This window comes from Coregonus clupeaformis, chromosome 33 (assembly GCF_020615455.1).
Source record: "Coregonus clupeaformis isolate EN_2021a chromosome 33, ASM2061545v1, whole genome shotgun sequence".
Classification (NCBI taxonomy): domain Eukaryota; kingdom Metazoa; phylum Chordata; class Actinopteri; order Salmoniformes; family Salmonidae; genus Coregonus; species Coregonus clupeaformis.
In genome coordinates this window covers 10271148-10289737 of record NC_059224.1, presented here as the reverse complement: position 1 = coordinate 10289737, position 18590 = coordinate 10271148, and the positions used below count along the sequence as shown (strand labels likewise).

Genomic DNA, 18590 nt, shown 5'->3' with positions numbered 1-18590 from the left:
GTAAAAAAATAAATAGAAAGAGACCAGGCTTTATTCTTCAGAATGGCACTTTATATACTGAAATGATACATTTTCAGGGATTTCTTTTTCACCGCAGTCCAATTCCCAACCCTGCTTCTCGAAGTGTGTACTTCATGGAATGGACAGGTGTGAGAACTCCCTGTACTCAATACACCACACCAATGTGGGAGGGAACGAGTGTACACTCAGGTATAGAGGCCCACAGTGTCATAACACCCATAAAACCTAGAGGTCAAACAAGGAAATGGTTCCAATCATTTTTCCAACATTAATTTTTCTCATAGGGGATTTTAGAAACACTTCAAATAAGGGCTGTGTTTCACGTAGGCTTACCCTGGCGTGATGTTTTGATAACCATGTAAATCTCTCTCGGACAAGGTGACTTTAATCAATATATTCAGTTCTGTTAACTCTCAGATTCGAAAATGCTAATTAGCATCAAAGTAGACATCATGCAAGACTACAAATCGCTGCACGTCATCTCTAGCTGACATCTTTGCTTAGAGGTATTGTGTCAATTTCAGGGGTAGAAAAAATACCCAATTGTCATACTTGAGTAAAAGTAAAGACACCTTAATAGAAAATTACTCAAGTATAAGTGAGTCACCCAGTAAAATACTACTTGAGTAAGTCTAAAAGTATTTGGTTTTAAATATACTTAAGTATTAAAGTACAAGTATAAATAATGTCAAATTCCTTATATTAAGCATATATATTTTTTAAACTTACAGATAGCCAGGGGCCCTCTCCAAAACTCAGACATAATTTACAAATGAAGCATTTGTGTTTAGTGAGTCCGCCAGATCAGAGGCAGTAGGGATGACCAGGGATGTTCTCTTGATAAGTGTGTGAATTGGACCATTTTCCTGTCCTGCTTAGCATTCAAAATGTAACGAGTACTTTTGGGTGTCAGGGAAAATGTATGGAGTAAAAAGTAAAAGTAGTCAAAAATATAAATAGTTAAGTACAGATAGCCCAAAAACTACTTAATTAGTCCTTTAAAGTATTATTTTATTTTTTTACTGGTCAATTTAAAATGTGCACAAGACAGTTAACAGAAATGTCAATTTAAAGAAATGTTGACAATTTATTAATTACTAAACTTAGCTAACATTATCCAGAGATTCTTACCAGATTACTCGTCCAGATCTTTATGGCATTTGTAGTTCTTTATGATAGCCACATTAGCAGCTAATTAATGTTTCATTTTTGGGGGTTAAATACAGGCAAATATATTGATAAAAGTCACCTTGTCCTAGACAGATTTATCAAAACCTCATTCCAGGGTAAGCTGACACGAAACACAGAACTTATTTTAAGTGTTTCTAAACCGTATGGGAAAAATGAATGGTGGAAAAACAATTGGAACCATTTCCTTGTTTGACCGCTAGGTTTTATGGGTATTATGACTCATACTGTGGTACTCTATAGGGTAGAGAAGTCTGACTGGTCCTTACAGGATAAAATATAATTACTAGGAGAGAAGTTAAAAGGTTCATCATCACCACCGCCATCCTACTACCGGAGTAGAGATCTCAAAAACGGTGGAAGGAATTGTTTTTTGGCACTCAGTGTCACTTAAATATAACCTGACAGTTTTTATTTAAAGCTGCTTTTTTGAACAATAGATTTCTGTTGATACAGAGCCCCAAATACCGACAAGAAAAACCCCTCATGAAAGATAAAGAAAACTAAAATCACACTGTATCTCCATCCTCCAGTCATACAAGTAAGAAAATTAACATTTGGTTGATTTGTTTATTTCTTATGGCGCGTACTGCCTTTTCTGTCAATTTCTTGCCAACAAGGCACAATGCACACCAACTTACTGAGAACACTTTATATGAAAGCCATCACTTTTTCCCCTCAATGCTTCCCTTGCTAAATTCCAAACCAACCCCTAGCTAGCCCCTACTCCCTTGGCACTCCTGTAGATAGGAGATGCTCGTGTAGGTTTGAACAATTTTCACCTTGCCATCTGACATCCATAGGAGTTGGGAAGACAGGGCAAACAGATCTGGAACCAGAGGTGTATTCATTAGTCTTCAAAAGTTTTGCAACGAAAACCGTTTACTCCAATCAGAAAACGCTTTGCAACAGAAACAAGAGTTTCTATTGGACACATGCAGGTAGGTCCCTGCACGTTGGGTTCCGTTTGCTCTGTTTGTTTCCGTTTGCTTCCTGCAGTAAACAGTAAACGGTTTCCGTTGCAAACGGAATCCGACTAATTAATACACCCCAGGCTAGGAGTCGATTTGGAATTAATCTTTTGTTGACGCAAACCACAGATGAAGCTCCTTTCATTCGCCCGCTCACTCACAGGAACTAACCAGTGTGCTTGGCTCAGTCACAGGAACCAACCAGAGTGCTTGTTTCTCCAAATACTACTTGCCAAGCTAAGTTTCTAAGGCTGAAAGGTATGTCAACATAATAACAGAATAGGTTATTCATTTTTCTAAGTAAAAGGTACATGTTCTTGGAGGGAATGACTATGTAAATACACAAGTATTAACATCCAGTCTTTTAAATTATGTAAACATATACATCTTTCGTTGAGGTCAGTACACTGATCCTCTTCATATAAAAACCTTACTGAAGCATCGATCTGATGTTTTTTGGAGTGGACTCGTCGTGCAGGTGTTTGGTGGTGAACCTGAAAGACAGAGCAGGATGAAGCCACAGGGCTGAAACACCTAGGTGGCTGTTTTGAACCTTTTCTATCAAAATGAACCAATTTAATAAAAAGGTTTTTAAAAGATATACAGGAGTTCCTTGGATTGTTTGCTGTATTGCTGGGGAAACCCTTCTATCCAGAGAGCACCCTCTACCATTCAGTAACATTGGAAGCGAAGTAGCACTCCTACCACAGCACCATTTATAAATAATTTGGTATTTCAATTCAATAAGGTGGGACATCAGAGACGTACAGTCTCCTCATCAGAGACGTACAGTCTCCTCATCAGAGAAGTACAGTCTCCTCATCAGAGACGTACAGTCTCCTCATCAGAGACGTACAGTCTCCTCATCAGAGACGTACAGTCTCCTCATCAGAGACGTAAAGTCTCCTCATCAGAGACGTACAGTCTCCTCATCAGAGACGTACAGTCTCCTCATCAGAGAAGTACTCAACTGGGGCGAGGATAGAGACTTACTTGAGGGCGTTCAGGAGACCTTCAACATTATCTGCTGGCTGTTCTTTGAGGACCTTTATGCATCCCTTCATCTGATGAAAAACAACAAAAATCCACAATTACTCTGGATACCTGTAAAACATTCAAACAGACATTTACACACATTTTCAATTGACATGATTTAGACAAAACAGCGAGGTACAATTGATGCTAACATCAGGCTAATATTAGGCTTTCAGTAGCCACTGTATGTATAGAATATATACTTTATTATTCCATACGTGATGGGAATTTGTTTCCTGCTTTAACCAACGCCTCAGCACTGGGATTCGAACCGGCAGCCTTCTCTAACCTCGAGGCTACCACCGGCCCATTTATTTATAAATATACAGTGGGGGAAAAAAGTATTTAGTCAGCCACCAATTGTGCAAGTTCTCCAACTTAAAAAGATGAGAGGCCTGTAATTTTCATCATAGGTACACGTCAACTATGACAGACAAAATGAGGAAAAATTCCAGAAAATCACATTGTAGGATTTTTAATGAATTGATTTGCAAATTATGGTGGAAAATAAGTATTTGGTCAATAACAAAAGTTTCTCAATACTTTGTTATATACCCTTTGTTGGCAATGACACAGGTCAAACGTTTTCTGTAAGTCTTCACAAGGTTTTCACACACTGTTGCTGGTATTTTGGCCCATTCCTCCATGCAGATCTCCTCTAGAGCAGTGATGTTTTTTGGGGCTGTCGCTGGGCAACACGGACTTTCAACTCCCTCCAAAAGATTTTCTATGGGGTTGAGATCTGGAGACTGGCTAGGCCACTCCAGGACCTTGAAATGCTTCTTACGAAGCCACTCCTTCGTTGCCGGGCGGTGTGTTTGGGATCATTGTCATGCTGAAAGACCCAGCCACGTTTCATCTTCAATGCCCTTGCTGATGGAAGGAGGTTTTCACTCAAAATCTCCGATACATGGCCACATTCATTCTTTCCTTTACACGGATCAGTCGTCCTGGTCCCTTTGCAGAAAAATAGCCCCAAAGCATGATGTTTCCACCCCCATGCTTCACAGTAGGTATGGTGTTCTTTGGATGCAACTCAGCATTCTTTGTCCTCCAAACACGACGAGTTGAGTTTTTACCAAAAAGTTCTATTTTGGTTTCATCTGACCATATGACACTCCCAATCCTCTTCTGGATTATCCAAATGCACTCTAGCAAACTTCAGACGGGCCTGGACATGTACTGGCTTAAGCAGGGGGACTCGTCTGGCACTGCAGGATTTGAGTCCCTGGCGGCGTAGTGTGTTACTGATGGTAGGCTTTGTTACTTTGGTCCCAGCTCTCTGCAGGTCATTCACTAGGTCCCCCAGTGTGGTTCTGGGATTTTTGCTCACCGTTCTTGTGATCATTTTGACCCCACGGGGTGAGATCTTGCGGATCGAGGGAGATTATCAGTGGTCTTGTATGTCTTCCATTTCCTAATAATTGCTCCCACAGTTGATTTCTTCAAACCAAGCTGCTTACCTATTGAAGATTCAGTCTTCCCAGCCTGGTGTAGGTCTACAATTTTGTTTCTGGTGTCCTTTGACAGCTCTTTGGTCTTGGCCATAGTGGAGTTTGGAGTGTGACTGTTTGAGGTTGTGGACAGGTGTCTTTTATACTGATAACAAGTTCAAACAGGTGCCATTAATACAGGTAACGAGTGGAGGACACGGGAGCCTCTTAAAGAAGAAGTTACAGGTCTGTGAGAGCCAGAAATCTTGCTTGTTTGTAGGTGACCAAATACTGATTTTCCACCATCATTTGCAAATAAATTCATAAAAAATCCTACAATGTGATTTCCTGGATTTTTTTCCCTCAATTTGTCTGTCATAGTTGACGTGTACCTATGATGAAAATTACAGGCCTCTCTCATCTTTTTAAGTGGGAGAACTTGCACAATTGGTGGCTGACTAAATACTTTTTTTCCACCCACTGTATATATTACAGTTGAAGTCGGAAGTTTACATACACCTTAGCCAAATACATTTCAACTCAGTTTTTAACAATTCCTGACATTTAATTCTAGTAATAATGCCCTGTCTTAGGTCAGTTAGGATCACCGCTTTATTTTAAGAATGTGAATTGTCAGAATAATAGTAGTGAGAATGATTTATTTCAGCTTTTCTTTCTTTCATCACATTCCCAGTGGGTCAGAAGTTTACATACACTCAATTAGTATTTGGTAGCATTGCCTTTAAATTGTTTAACTTGGGTCAAACATTTCAGGTACCCTTCCACAAGCTTCCCACAATAAATTGGGTGAATTTTGGCCCATTCCTCCTGACAGAGCTGGTGTAACTGAGTCAGGTTTGTAGGCCTCCTTGCTCGCACACACTTTTTCAGTTCTGCCCACAAATTCTCTATAGGATTGAAGTCAGGGCTTTGTGATGGCCACTCCAATACCTTGACTTTGTTGTCCTTAAGCCATTTTGCCACAACTTTGGAAGTATGCTTGGGGTCATTGTCCATTTGGAAGACCCATTTGCGACCAAGCTTTAACTTCCTGACTGATGTCTTGAGATGTTGCTTCAATATATAACATAATTTTCCTTCCTCAAGCTGCCATCTATTTTGAGAAGTGCACCAGTCCCTCTTGCAGCAAAGCACTCCCACAGCATGATGCTGCCACCCCCGTGCTTCACGTTTGGGATGGTGTTCTTCGGCTTGCAAGGAACCCCCTTTCTCCTCCAAACATAACGATGGTCATTATGGCCAAACAGTTCTATTTTTGTTTCATCAGTCCAGAGGACATTTCTCCAAAAAGTAAGATCTTTGTCCCCATGTGCAGTTGCAAACCGTAGTCTGGCTTTTTTATGGCGGTTTTGGAGCAGTGGCTTCTTCCTTGCTGAGCGCCTTTCAGGTTGTCGATATAGGACTCGTTTTACTGTGGATATAGATACTTTTGTACCTGTTTCTTCCAGCATCTTCACAAGGTCCTTTGCTGTTGTTCTGGGATTGATTTGCACTTTTTGCACCAAAGTACGTTAATCTCTAGGAGACAGAACGCGTCTTCTTCCTAAGCGGTATGACGGCTGCGTGGTCCCATGGTGTTTATACTTGCCTACTATTGTTTGTACAGATGAACGTGGTACCTTCAGGCGTTTGGCAATTGCTCCCAAGGATGAACCAGACTTGTGGAGGTCTACAATTTTGTTTCTGAGGTCTTGGCTGATTTCTTTTGATTTTCCCATGATGTCAGGCAAAGAGGCACTGAGTTTGAAGGTAGGCCTTGAAATACATCCACAGCTACACCTCCAATTGACTCAAATTATGTCAATTAGCCTATCAGAAGCTTCTAAAGCCATGACATCATTTTCAGGAATTTTCCAAGCTGTTTAAAGGCACAGTCAACTTAGTGTATGTAAACTTCTGACCCACTGGAATTGTGATACAGTGAATTATAAGTGAAATAATCTGCCTGTAAACAATTGTTGGAAAAATGACTTGTGTCATGCACAGAGTAAATGTTCTAACCGACTTGCCAAAACTATAGTTTGTTAACAAGAAATTTGTGGAGTGGTTGAAAAACGAGTTTTAATGACTCCAACCTAAGTGTATGTAAACATACAAAAGTTTGGACACACCTACACATTCAAGTTTTTTTTTTTTTTTTACATTGTAGAATAACAGTGAAGACATCAAAACTATGAAATAACACATATGGAATAATGTTGTAACCAAAAAAAGTGTTAAACAAATCAAAATGTTTTATATTTGAGATTCTTCAAATAGCCACCCTTTGCCTTGATGACAGCTTTGCACACTCTTGGCATTCTCTCAACCAGCTTCACTTGGAATGCATTTCCAACAGTCTTGAAGGAGTTCCTACATATGCTGAGCACTTGTTGGCTGATTTTCCTTCACTCTGCCGTCCGACTCATCCCAAACCACGGGGGATTGTGGAGGCCAGGTCATCTGATGCAGCACTCCATCACTCTCCTTCTTGGTCAAATAGCCCTTACACAACCTGGAGGTGTGTTGGGTCATTGTCCTGTTGAAAACAAATGATAGTCCCACTAAGCCCAAACCAGATGGGATGGTGTATCGCTGCAGAATGCTGTGGTAGCCATACTGGTTAAGTGTGCCTTGAATTCTAAATAAATCAGTACACCAGCAAAGTGTCACTAGCAAAGCACCCCCACACCATAACACCTCCTCCTCCATGCTTTACGGTGGGATCTACACATGCGGAGATCATCCGTTCACCCACACCACGTCTCACAAAGAAACGGTAGTTGGAACCAAAAATCTCACATTTGGACCAGACCAAAGGACAAATTTCCACCGGTCTAATGTCCATTGCTCGTGTTTCTTGGCCTAAATAGGTCTCTTCTTCTTATTGGTGTCCATTAGTAGTGGTTTCTTTGCAGCAATTCGACCATGAAGGCCTGATTAACACAGTCCCCTCTGAACAGTTGATGTTGAGATGTGTCTAATTTCTAAGGCTGGTAACTCTAATGAACTTATCCTCTGCAGCAAAGGTGACTCTGGGTCTTCCATTCCTGTGGCGGTCCTCATGAGAGCCAGTTTCATCATAGCACTTGATGGTTTTTGCGACTGCACTTGAAGAAACTTTCAAACTGATTTGCTCAAACGCATTAAGGAAAGAAATTCCACAAATTAACTTTTAAGAAGGCACACCTGTTAATTGAAACGCATTCTAGGTGACCTCCTCAAAAGCTGGTTGAGAGAATGCCAAGAGTGTGCAAAGCTGTCATCAAAGCAAAGGGTGGCTATTTGAAGAATCTCAAATGTAAAATATATTTTTATTTGTTTAACACTTTTTTGGTTACTACATGATTCCATGTTATTTCATAGTTTTGATATCTTCACTATTATTCAACAATGTAAAAAATAGTAAAAATAAAGAACAACCCTTGAATGAGTAGGTGTGTGCGTATGTATGTATGTATGTATGTATGTATGTATGTATGTATGTATGTATGTATGTATGTATGTATGTATGTATGTATGTATGTATGTATGTATGTATATATATATATATATATATATATATATATATATAAACTCAGCAAAAAAGAAACGTCCCCTTTTCAGGACCCTGTCTTTCAAAGATAATTAGTAAAAATCCAAATAACTTCACAGATCTTCATTGTAAAGGGTTTAAACACTGTTTCCCATGCTTGTTCAATGAACCTTAAACAATTAATGAACATGCACCTGTGGAACGGTCGTTAAGACACTAACAGCATATAGACGGTAGGCAATCAAGGTCACAGTTATGAAAACTTAGGACACAAAAGAGGCCTTTCTACTGACTCTGAAAAACACCAAAAGAAAGATGCCCAGGGTCCCTGCTCATCTGCGTGAACGTGCCTTAGGCATGCTGCAAGGAGGCATGAGGACTGCAGATGTGGCCAGGGCAATAAATTGCCATGTCCGTACTGTGAGATGCCTAAGACAGTGCTACAGGGAGACAGGACGGACAGCTGATCATCCTCGCAGTGGCAGACCACGTGTAACAACACCTGCACAGGATCAGTACATCCGAACATCACACCTGCCGGACAGGTACAGGATGGCAACAACAACTGCCTGAGTTACACCAGGAACGCACAATCCCTCCATTAGTGCTCAGACTGTCCGCAATAGGCTGAGAGAGGCTGAACTGAGGGCTTGTAGGCCTGTTGTAAGGAAGATCCTCACCAGACATCACCGGCAACGTCGCCTATGGGCACAAACCCACCGTCGCTGGACCAGACAGGACTGGCAAAAAGTGCTCTTCACTGACGAGTCGCGGTTTTGTCTCACCAAGGCTGATGGTCGGATTCGCGTTTATCGTCGAAGGAATGAGCGTTACACCGAGGCCTGTATTCTGGAGCGGGATCGACTTGGTGGTGAAGGGTCCGTCATGGTCTGGGGCGGTGTGTCACAGCATCATCAGACTGAGCTTGTTGTCATTGCAGGCAATCTCAACGCTGTGCGTTACAGGGAAGACATCCTCCTCCCTCATGTGGTACCCTTCCTGCAGGCTCATCCTGACCCTCCAGCATGACAATGCCACCAGCCATACTTCTCGTTCTGTGCGTGATTTCCTGCAAGACAGGAATGTCAGTGTTCTGCCATGGCCAGCGAAGAGCCCGGATCTCAATCCCATTGAGCACGTTTGGGACCTGTTGGATCGGAGGGTGAGGGCTAGGGCCATTCCCCCCAGAAATGTCTGGGAACTTGCAGATGCCTTGGTGGAAGAGTGTGGTAACATCTCACAGCAAGACTGGCAAATCTGGTCCATGAGGAGATGCACTGCAGTACTTAATGCAGCTGGTGGCCACACCAGATACTGACTGTTACTTTTGATTTTGACCCCCCCTTTGTTCAGGGACACATTATTCAATTTCTGTTAGTCACATGTCTGTGGAACTTGTTCAGTTCATGTCTCAGTTGTTGAATCTTATGTTCATACAAATATTTACACATGTTCAGTTTGCTGAAAATAAACACAATTGACAGTGAGTGGACGTTTCTTTTTTTGCTGAGTTTATATATGTGAGAGAGGAGGTTCTCACATCTATCTTGGAGGACTTGTTGAAGGCTCCGTTGGGATGAACGTGGTCGTACAGGATGATGACGCCAACCATCACTCTCATACAAAACAGCAGCGTGTCCTCACTGTTGAACCTGCTCGTGTAGTCTCTGGAGGGAGAGAAAGACGCGCTGAAGTGTCGTTTATAGTGTGGCATTGTTAAACAGACCGTCACTCAGGATATAGTCACTCTGCTAAATGTCTACAGGTAAAGTAAATCAAGTCAACTCACGGTGTCTCCAGCATCACTTTACAGACACTGGCCATTGTACTGAGAACGTCAGTGGTGTTCTCCAGGGGTAAGGTCTTATTCTGGAGATACAACAAGGTAACGATTATCAACACAACCATCATCAGACTGAAAATGGTGAAGAAATGAGGGAACCAGCCTTAATGAACTTACAACTATCAACACAACACCCACTTCCTTCAAAATCTGACTGAACAGAGTGTAACAAAAACTGAACTCTATTAGACAGTGCTGCTATCAACTTAAGTTAACACAAATCTAACCATCAAATCTTTTCACAGAGCAGCTAACAATAAGAAGTAGGAGGTGTCGCCCTACCTCTGTTACGAAGTTTGTCGTAGCTGTGCTTAAGGTTTTCAGCATGGGCGTCGCCTCGGCGTAGAACAGTGACATCCTGTTAGCCATCTCATTGTTGACCTCTCTCTCTATATCCAACTTAAGACAAAACAGAACAAGAGGAAAGCACAGAGTCTGAGGGTCAACATCTGATCCATCTTTAGCTTCAAGGCAGAGGAGACTTGATGTCAACAACAGAGGACTGCTAACCAGGCCAAACACAGACAAGCTATTCTGTCACATCAAGACTAAAACAGACATGACTAGGGTCACAAAATTCTGATAACTTTCCCAAAATTGCCAGGTTTTTCAGAAATCCCTGTTGTAAGATTAGGAAACATTACATGATTTTTTGCAACCCTAGACATTACCGACATAACATTTATTTCTCTGACTCACATTCATGTTGTTTATCCTGTTTCGACTGATCGTCCTCCGGTAATAACTGAAGTCGTTCTGGATGGCAGGAATTCTCATCTGAAAGTCAAGAGGACAATCATTTAGTTCCAACAGACACAACATGGGAACTCTTATTTATCAGAGGGAATAAAACAGGTGCAAACTTGTGTACAGAAATTAACAGTTGAAATTATTTGTGTGTGCGCGCGAGAGTCTGACCTTGAGTTCGTCGAAGCGCAGGGTAAAGTGAAGGATCTCAGCAAACTGTTTGGCCAGAGCCTGCTCCTTCTCCAGGTGCTGGGTGGGGGTGTAGGGGGGACACGTCAGGGACTCCAGCAGGCTCTGAAGGGCCCTCTCTACAGGAGAAGAAACACACAGATATTACATTACAAATATGAGTTAGGTTTTAAACACGCCAGACTCTCCAGCAGGCTATGTAGGGTCCTCTACACACACCTGGCAAAGGAAAAAGGTTGTACAAAAAATAAAAATGTTAATTTTTTCGCTCTGGATAAGAGCGTCTGCTAAATGACGTAAATGTAAATGTAAATGTTAATGTCTCCAATGTGAAAAAGATTACACTTAATAGTATACCAACATCACAACATGTTATTGATTGGCTTTTGATAGTAGTTAAAATGTAATCCCCCTCTGCGCTAAGTGCTTCTTTGTGGAGGGAAGAATGTTGGACTTACCTAGTCTCAGCGAGAAACTGTAGAACTTTTTGAGTCGTATGACTAAGGGGCAGACTGAGTTCCAGGCTCTCTCCTGTAGGAGCATGTCATTTGGGTTCTGAATGGCCTGGGGACACACACCATGGTTAAATATACATCATCTATATGGAATATAAAAAAAAAAAACAGGTCAGAGAACTGGAAAACATTCTGAGATGTCTGGTATGAAATCATCAATTGCGCGATAAATGTATAGGTTTGTTTGAGTGAGTCTGCACGCACATTTGTGAGTGCGAATATGCATAGCCTATGACTACGACTGTGTGTGTCAGCATATCCAGTAGATATACATACATCTCGTATCTCAAGTCCGGCTCCCTTGTAGGCCTGTAGGCCAGAGAGGATGCTCTCAGAGTCCTGGAGCACCGCATTCACCTGGTTCCATACATCTCTCTCACAGTCTGTGGGCTGTGCATCTGACACACACGACAACAGTTAGATCGGCTAACTAGCAGGCAGCATATAGACAACACAACAACATTTAGCCTGGCTAGCTAGCAGGCAGCATATAGACAACACAACAACAGTTAGCCTGGCTAGCTAGCAGGCAGCATATAGACAACACAACAACAGTTAGCCTGGCTAGCTAGCAGGCAGCATATAGACAACACAACAACAGTTAGCCTGGCTAACTAGCAGGCAGCGTATAGACAACACAACAACAGTTAGCCTGGCTAGCTAGCAGGCAGCATATAGACAACACAACACTGTACTGGACATTAAACTCGTACACATTCTGACACTTTGGTTTTCAATGATTATGTGATGAGACAAACTGTCATTTAACAGGAATTTGGATGTATTACTGTGTATGACTATTTGTTTGTCAAAAACAAATCATGTATGTATGTATGTATGTATGTATGTATGTATGTATGTATGTATGTATGTATGTACGTACAGTGCATTCGGAAAGCATTCAGACCCCTTGACTTGTTACGTTACAGCCTTATTCTAAAATGGATGAAATTGTTTTTTTGCCCTCAATCTACACACATCACCCCATAATGACAAAGAAAAAACAGGTTTTTAGAAATGTTTGCTAACTTATTAAAAATAAAAAACTGAAATATCACATTTACATAAGTATTCAGACCCTTTACATTTACATTTTAGTCATTTAGCAGACTCTCTTATCCAGAGCGACTTACAGTTAGTGAGTGCATAAGTGACTTTTTTTATTTTTCATACTGGCCCCCGTGGGAATCGAACCCACAACCCTGGCGTTACAAAACGCCATGCTCTACCAACTGAGCTACATCCCTGCCGGCCATTCCCTCCCCTACCCTGGACGATGCTGGGCCAATTGTGCGCCGCCCCATGGGTCTCCCGGTCGCGGCCGGCTAAGACAGAGCCTGGATTCGAACCAGGATCTCTAGTGGCACAGCTAGCACTGCGATGCAGTGCCTTAGACCACTGCATCACCACTGCGCCACTCGGGAGGTTTACTCAGTACTTTGTTGAAACACCTTTGGCAGCCTCTAGTCATCTTGGGAATGATGCTACAAGCTTAGCATACCTGTATTTGGGGAGTTTGTCCCATTCTTCTCTGCAGATCCTCTCAAGCTCTGTCAGGTTGGATGGGGAGCGTCGCTGTACAGCTATTTTCAGGTCTCTCCAGAGACGATCGGGTTCAAGTCCGGGCTCAGGCTGGGCCACTCAAGGACATTCAGACTTGTCCCAAAGCCACTCCTGCGTTGTCTTGGCTGTGTGCTTAGATGGTTGTTGTCCTGTTGAAAGGTGAACCTTCGCCCCAGTCTGAGGTCCTGAGCGCTCTGGAGCAGGTTTTCATCAAGGATCTCTCTGTACTTGGCTCCGTTCATCTTTCCCTCGATCCTGACTAGTCTCCCAGTCCCTGCCACTGAAAAACATCCCCACCGCATGATGCTGCCACCACCATGTTTCACCGTAAGGATGGTGCCAGGTTTCCTCCAGACGTGACGCTTGGCATTCAGGCCAAAGAGTTCAATCTTGGTTTCATCAGACCACAGAATCTTGTTTCTCATAATCTGAGAGTCATTTAGGTGCCTTTTGGCAAACTCCAAGCGGGCTGTCATGTGCCTTTTACTGAGGAGTTGTTCCGTCTGGCCACTCTACCATAAAGGCCTGATTGGTGGAGTTCTGCAGAGATGGTTGTCCTTCTGGAAGGTTTTCCCATCTCCACAGAGGAACTCTGGAGCTCTGTCTGAGTGACCTTTGGGTTCTTGGTCACCTCCCTGACCAAGGCCCTTCTCCCCCTATTGCCCAGTTTGGCCGGGCGGCCAGCACTAGGAAGAGTCTTGGTGGTTCCAAACTTCTTCCATTTAAGAAAGATGGAGGTCACTGTGTTCTTGGGGACCTTCAATGCTGCAGAAATGTTTTGGTACCCTTCCCCAGATCTGTGCCACGACACAATCCTGTCTCGGAGCTCTACGGACAATTCCTTCGACCTCATGGCTTGGATTTTGCTCTGACATGCACTGCCAACTGTGGGACCTTATATAGACAGGTGTGGGCCTTTCCAAATCATGTCTAATCAATTGAATCTACCACAGGTGGACTCCAATCACGTTGTAGAAACATCTAAAGGATAATCAACGGAATCACGATGCACCTGAGATTAATTTTGAGTCTCATAGCAAAGGGTCTGAATACATATGTAAATAAAGTATCAGTTTTTGCAGACAAAAAATAGAATAAGGCTAACGTAACTAAATGTGGAAAAAGTCAAAGAGTCTGAATACTTTCCGAATGCACTGTATGTATGTATGTATGTATGTATAAGGCCATTTTCTTGCACAGTAATACAACTTCTAAAGCTTAGAATATAATCTCAGCAACGAATAGCATGATACAATATACTTTAGTGAGGGAATTGTAAAACATTCAGCAAGCATGACATAAACATGAATATCTCTAGATTCAAAGATCACCTAAGCATGAGGAGACAAGGAAAGGCTACTCTGTATTATACCAGCACAACCTGCTCCTCCCTACAAAGCTACAGAAGGCAGAGGCTTATAGCTCTGCCATTTAGAGGGCATGCTCTTAATTATACTCAAGGCATTTTGATATTATAAGCTGCCGCTAACACAGTCAGTCAGTAACCTACATTATTTCCCGACAGACTAAACACAGAACATCAGTTTATTTAAAAATACTACGACTGTGTAGAGTAAATGCATTGTAAAATATTCCCTTCCTTCCCTTTCTCTATGGTAGATAAACAAGTGATGGCACTATGACAACAAGAGAGTGAATTAGGCTACCACTAAGGAATATGCTTGGTGTGAGTGCTTCCCCCATTTCTCTGTGACATTTTTCAACCAAAACAGGATATTTTAATATGTTAACAGTTCAGCTGCTGTCCCTAGCCTATATCATGTGTAGGAAGAGTGCAAGGCAATGAAGCAATGAACATACAGCCTAGCCATTCCAGATAATACATGATGTACAATAACATGAGACACTATTGTTTACAATCACTATGTTAGTTCTAACTAAATTTGGGCTTAGTTCTGCTTTCTACTCCAGGACAACTAATCAGGAAAAGCAGAGAGCACTAAAAAGGTCAGGACATCATCAGGACGTATTAAACATCAAATAGGATAACATCAGTTGAAGGTTTTTTTTGTTGATGATGCATAATTTGCTGCCCTTAGACATGAGGAAATGGTGCATGCAAAAGAGCTCAGCTTTAAAACAGATATCACTTGATTAGATGATAGACAATAGGCAAGCAATGGGCTGTTCTAGGAGCATAGACTATGAAGCATGCAGGTAGCTTAGTAACAGGGTCAGAATCAATTCCAGTTCAAGTCGGCCAATGAAAACAAATCCTAATTGAAAATACCTGTCACTTCTCAGTTCTGGAATTGGAAGTGTATTGAAATGGAATTGTCCCCAAACCCTGGTTAGTAAAGGAGCTGTACAGAAGTAAAGATATAGAGAAGGAAGAAGAACACAGGCCAGGCAAAAGCTTTGCTCACTTTCAAAGTCAAGGAAAAAGTTTGGCCCCTGCTCAAGCTCAGTGCAAGTGAGCACTTTTAATAGATTCCCCATTTGGTTTCTGAAAGAGAGAAAAGCGAGAGAAAAAGAGAGAGAAAGAGGTGTGTGGTGTGTTAGAGCGATAGAGACAGGTACAGACAGACACCCACACAGCTTTATATCCAGGGGTGACCCATAGATACAAACCACCTGCTTGTATCTATGGGTGGTTTTGTGGTTACACTGACTGGGGCTGAAGGAGAGAAGAATTTAATGGTTACACCTCCGGTCAAACTCCTGCACACTCCTCCTTCAGACTTACTTTCAAAGTCCAGGAAAAAATGTGGATAGTTCTCTATTTCCCTTGTAAGGACTTTTAGAAGATTACCCATTCCAGCAAACCTGATCAAAAATGATAAAAACAAAAATAAATACTTGTAGATACATTTAAATATATTCACAAATGCAATGTGTCAAATGATTCAAGAGAACAATTACTGTGGAAATAACATTCAATGATTAAAAAGAGAATGCATTTATTTGTAATCCCCTTTGAATACATTTCACAGTACTACATAGTACACCAACAGAGGTTATTTCAACTTGTTTCTCCCTTTTATATAGACTTGGATAACCACAACGACAATAATTGTGTAAAGTGAAAGTGACTAAATCTCAGAGGCCTGACTGGTAATATTGGTTCTTTCACAGAGACACTCTTACATTTACATTTTAAATTTTAGTCATTTAGCAGACGCTCTTATCCAGAGCGACTTACAGTTAGTGAGTGCATACATTATTTTATTTTTCATACTGGCCCCCCGTGGGAATCGAACCCACAACCCTGGCGTTGCAAATGCCATGCTCTACCAACTGAGCTACATCCCTGCCGGCCATTCCCTCCCTTACCCTGGACGACGCTGGGCCAATTGTGCGCCACCCTATGGGTCTCCCGGTCACGGCCGGCTATGACAGAGCCTGTATTCGAACCAGAATCTCTAGTGGCACAGCTAGCACTGTGATGCAGTGCCTTAGACCACTGCGCCACTCGGGAGGCCGCTGTCAAACAATCAGCCCACTAACACTCTCCAACTAACCAGTGTTTGGAAACGTTCTAGTATTAGGTTCTCTCAGTGTGTGTGGTGCAGTTCTAGTATTAACTGAGGGTGTCCTCTACTCAACATCAAGATATAGGCCTAGTGATGTGATTTAGCTGGTTCTAATTGTGTGGTTAGGTGTTCATGGAATGCATGTACCAGGCCTGTGTAATGGAATAACAGTGGCTCCTCTATGTCTCACAGTGTGTGTGTGTGGCTGTGCATGTGTGTATTTAAAGGCCTAAGGAAATTAAACAAGGTAGAATCAAATTCTTCTGAACAAGTCTTTAGAAGATGAAGTCCTTTACGATCCCAGAAAGGGCTAGTTAAGTCTTAAACGCCGGTAGAGCTACTCTTTAAACCGTTTCATTGGAGGCAACAAGACGGTAGTAATTTCCAGAGGATCGGCTACCGTAAGCACTGCTTAGCGGCTGGTCACCATAACACATAATTACACAGCAGGCTAGCTACATCAGAGGCTAGTGAACATGATTACTGTTTTAAGAGAGGGTGATCTAATGTAGTCACTGCTGGACCAAACAGAAGGGGGAGGCAGAGGGTGTAAATGAGTGCCAGCTTTAGGGAGAAGGGAGATGATCAACATTGGCCTATTGGCCGTGTGTGTCTACTTATGCCGGTGTTTTGTGGTTTGATTGGTCCATAAACTGAGGGTGTTAGTAAAACTGATATCATTTTCTATATTGTACTGTCGTATATCCAGGTGTTGAATTCTAGAGAATTTACACAGTACAGTCACATATTAATGCTGATCTTTCCAGATTCCTGACAGTTAGATTGGTGATACAAAGAGCCACGGTAACAGTCTGCTCGGCACATGATCATCACACCGCATGTCTCCCTCTCCTTCTCTCACATTGCATCTCTTACTGTTAGATATTTAAAGTGATAGGCTAACACTCACCAAAAAAGCACACCTACAGTGCCTTCAGAAAGTATTCATACCCCTTGACTTATTCCACTTTTTGTTGTGTTACAGCCTGAATTCAAAATTGATTCAAATTGATTTTTTTCACAATACTGCATATTGACAAAGTGTAAACATGTTTTTTGAAATTTTCGCAAATGTATTGAAAATGAAATACAGAAATACATCATTTATATACATATTCACACCCCTGAGGGTCAACACTTTGTAGAAGCACCTTTGTTGGCAATTACAGATTTGAGTCGTCTTGGGTATGTTTGTATTAGTTTTGCACATCTGGATTTGGGGATTTTTCAATGGGATTCAAGTCTGGGCTTCAGCTTGGCCACTCAGACTTTCACCTTCTTGTTTTGAAGCCATTCCAGCGTTGCTTTGGCTGTATGATTGGGGTCATTGTCCTGTTGGAACGTAAATCTAAGGTTGTTTGCACTCTTAAGCAGGATTTGCCTGTATTTGGCTCCATTCATTGTTCCCTCTACCCTTACCAGTCTCCCAGTCCCTGCCTCTGAAAAGTATCCCCATACCATGACGCCATGCTTCATGGTAGGGGGTGTTAGACGGATGATGAGCTGTGCCTGGTTTTCTCCAGACATAGCACTTTGCATTCAGGCCAAAGAGTTCAATGTTTGTCTCATCAGACCACAGAATATTTTGCCTTATGTTCTCATTCTTTCACATGCCTTTTTGCAAACTCCAGGTGTGCCATCACGTGCCTTTTTCTCAGGAGTGGCTTCCGTCTGGCCACACTCCCATTAAGCCCAGATTGGTGAAGTGCTGTAGAGACTATTGACCTTCTTGCAGGTTCTCCCATCTCAGCGAAAGGGACTCTATAGTTCTGTCAGAGTGGTCACTTGGTTCTTGGTCACCTCCCTGACCAAGGTTCTTCTTGCCCGATTGCTCAGTTTGGTCGGTCGCCCAGCTCTAGGCAGAGTCTGGGTAGTTCCATATTTGTTCAATTTCCCACTGTGCTCTTGGAAACTTTAATCACTCTAGAAATTGATTCATACCCTTCCCCAGATATATCCATCATTCTATCTAGGAGATCTATGGACAGTTCCCTTGGACTTCATGGTATAGTTTCTGCTCTGACATGCACTGTCAACTGTGGGACCTTATCTAGAC

General features: G+C 42.1%; 1 protein-coding gene across 4 annotated transcripts in view; it reads right to left on the bottom strand.

Moving 5' to 3' along the window:
• Positions 1-1759: 1759 nt before the first annotated feature.
• Positions 1760-18590, bottom strand: part of LOC121548617 (CYFIP-related Rac1 interactor A) — a 41769-nt gene continuing 24938 nt past the window's right edge. The window contains exons 1-11 of one of the 4 annotated variants that reach the window (XM_041860128.1): positions 15748-15833; positions 15428-15507; positions 11754-11875; positions 11421-11526; positions 10945-11081; positions 10726-10803; positions 10309-10425; positions 9973-10052; positions 9724-9850; positions 3174-3244; positions 1760-2674 (exon numbers count right to left, since the gene is read on the bottom strand). In XM_041860128.1, the coding sequence (XP_041716062.1) occupies positions 2611-2674; positions 3174-3244; positions 9724-9850; positions 9973-10052; positions 10309-10425; positions 10726-10803; positions 10945-11081; positions 11421-11526; positions 11754-11875; positions 15428-15500 (975 nt within the window). In that variant the 5' untranslated portion in view covers positions 15501-15507; positions 15748-15833 and the 3' untranslated portion in view covers positions 1760-2610. Of the gene's footprint in view, positions 2675-3173; positions 3285-9723; positions 9851-9972; positions 10053-10308; positions 10426-10725; positions 10804-10944; positions 11082-11420; positions 11527-11753; positions 11876-15427; positions 15508-15747; positions 15834-18590 lie in introns of those variants that run through there. The other 3 variants (XM_041860127.1, XM_041860129.1, XM_041860131.1) reach the window with 3 other exon arrangements.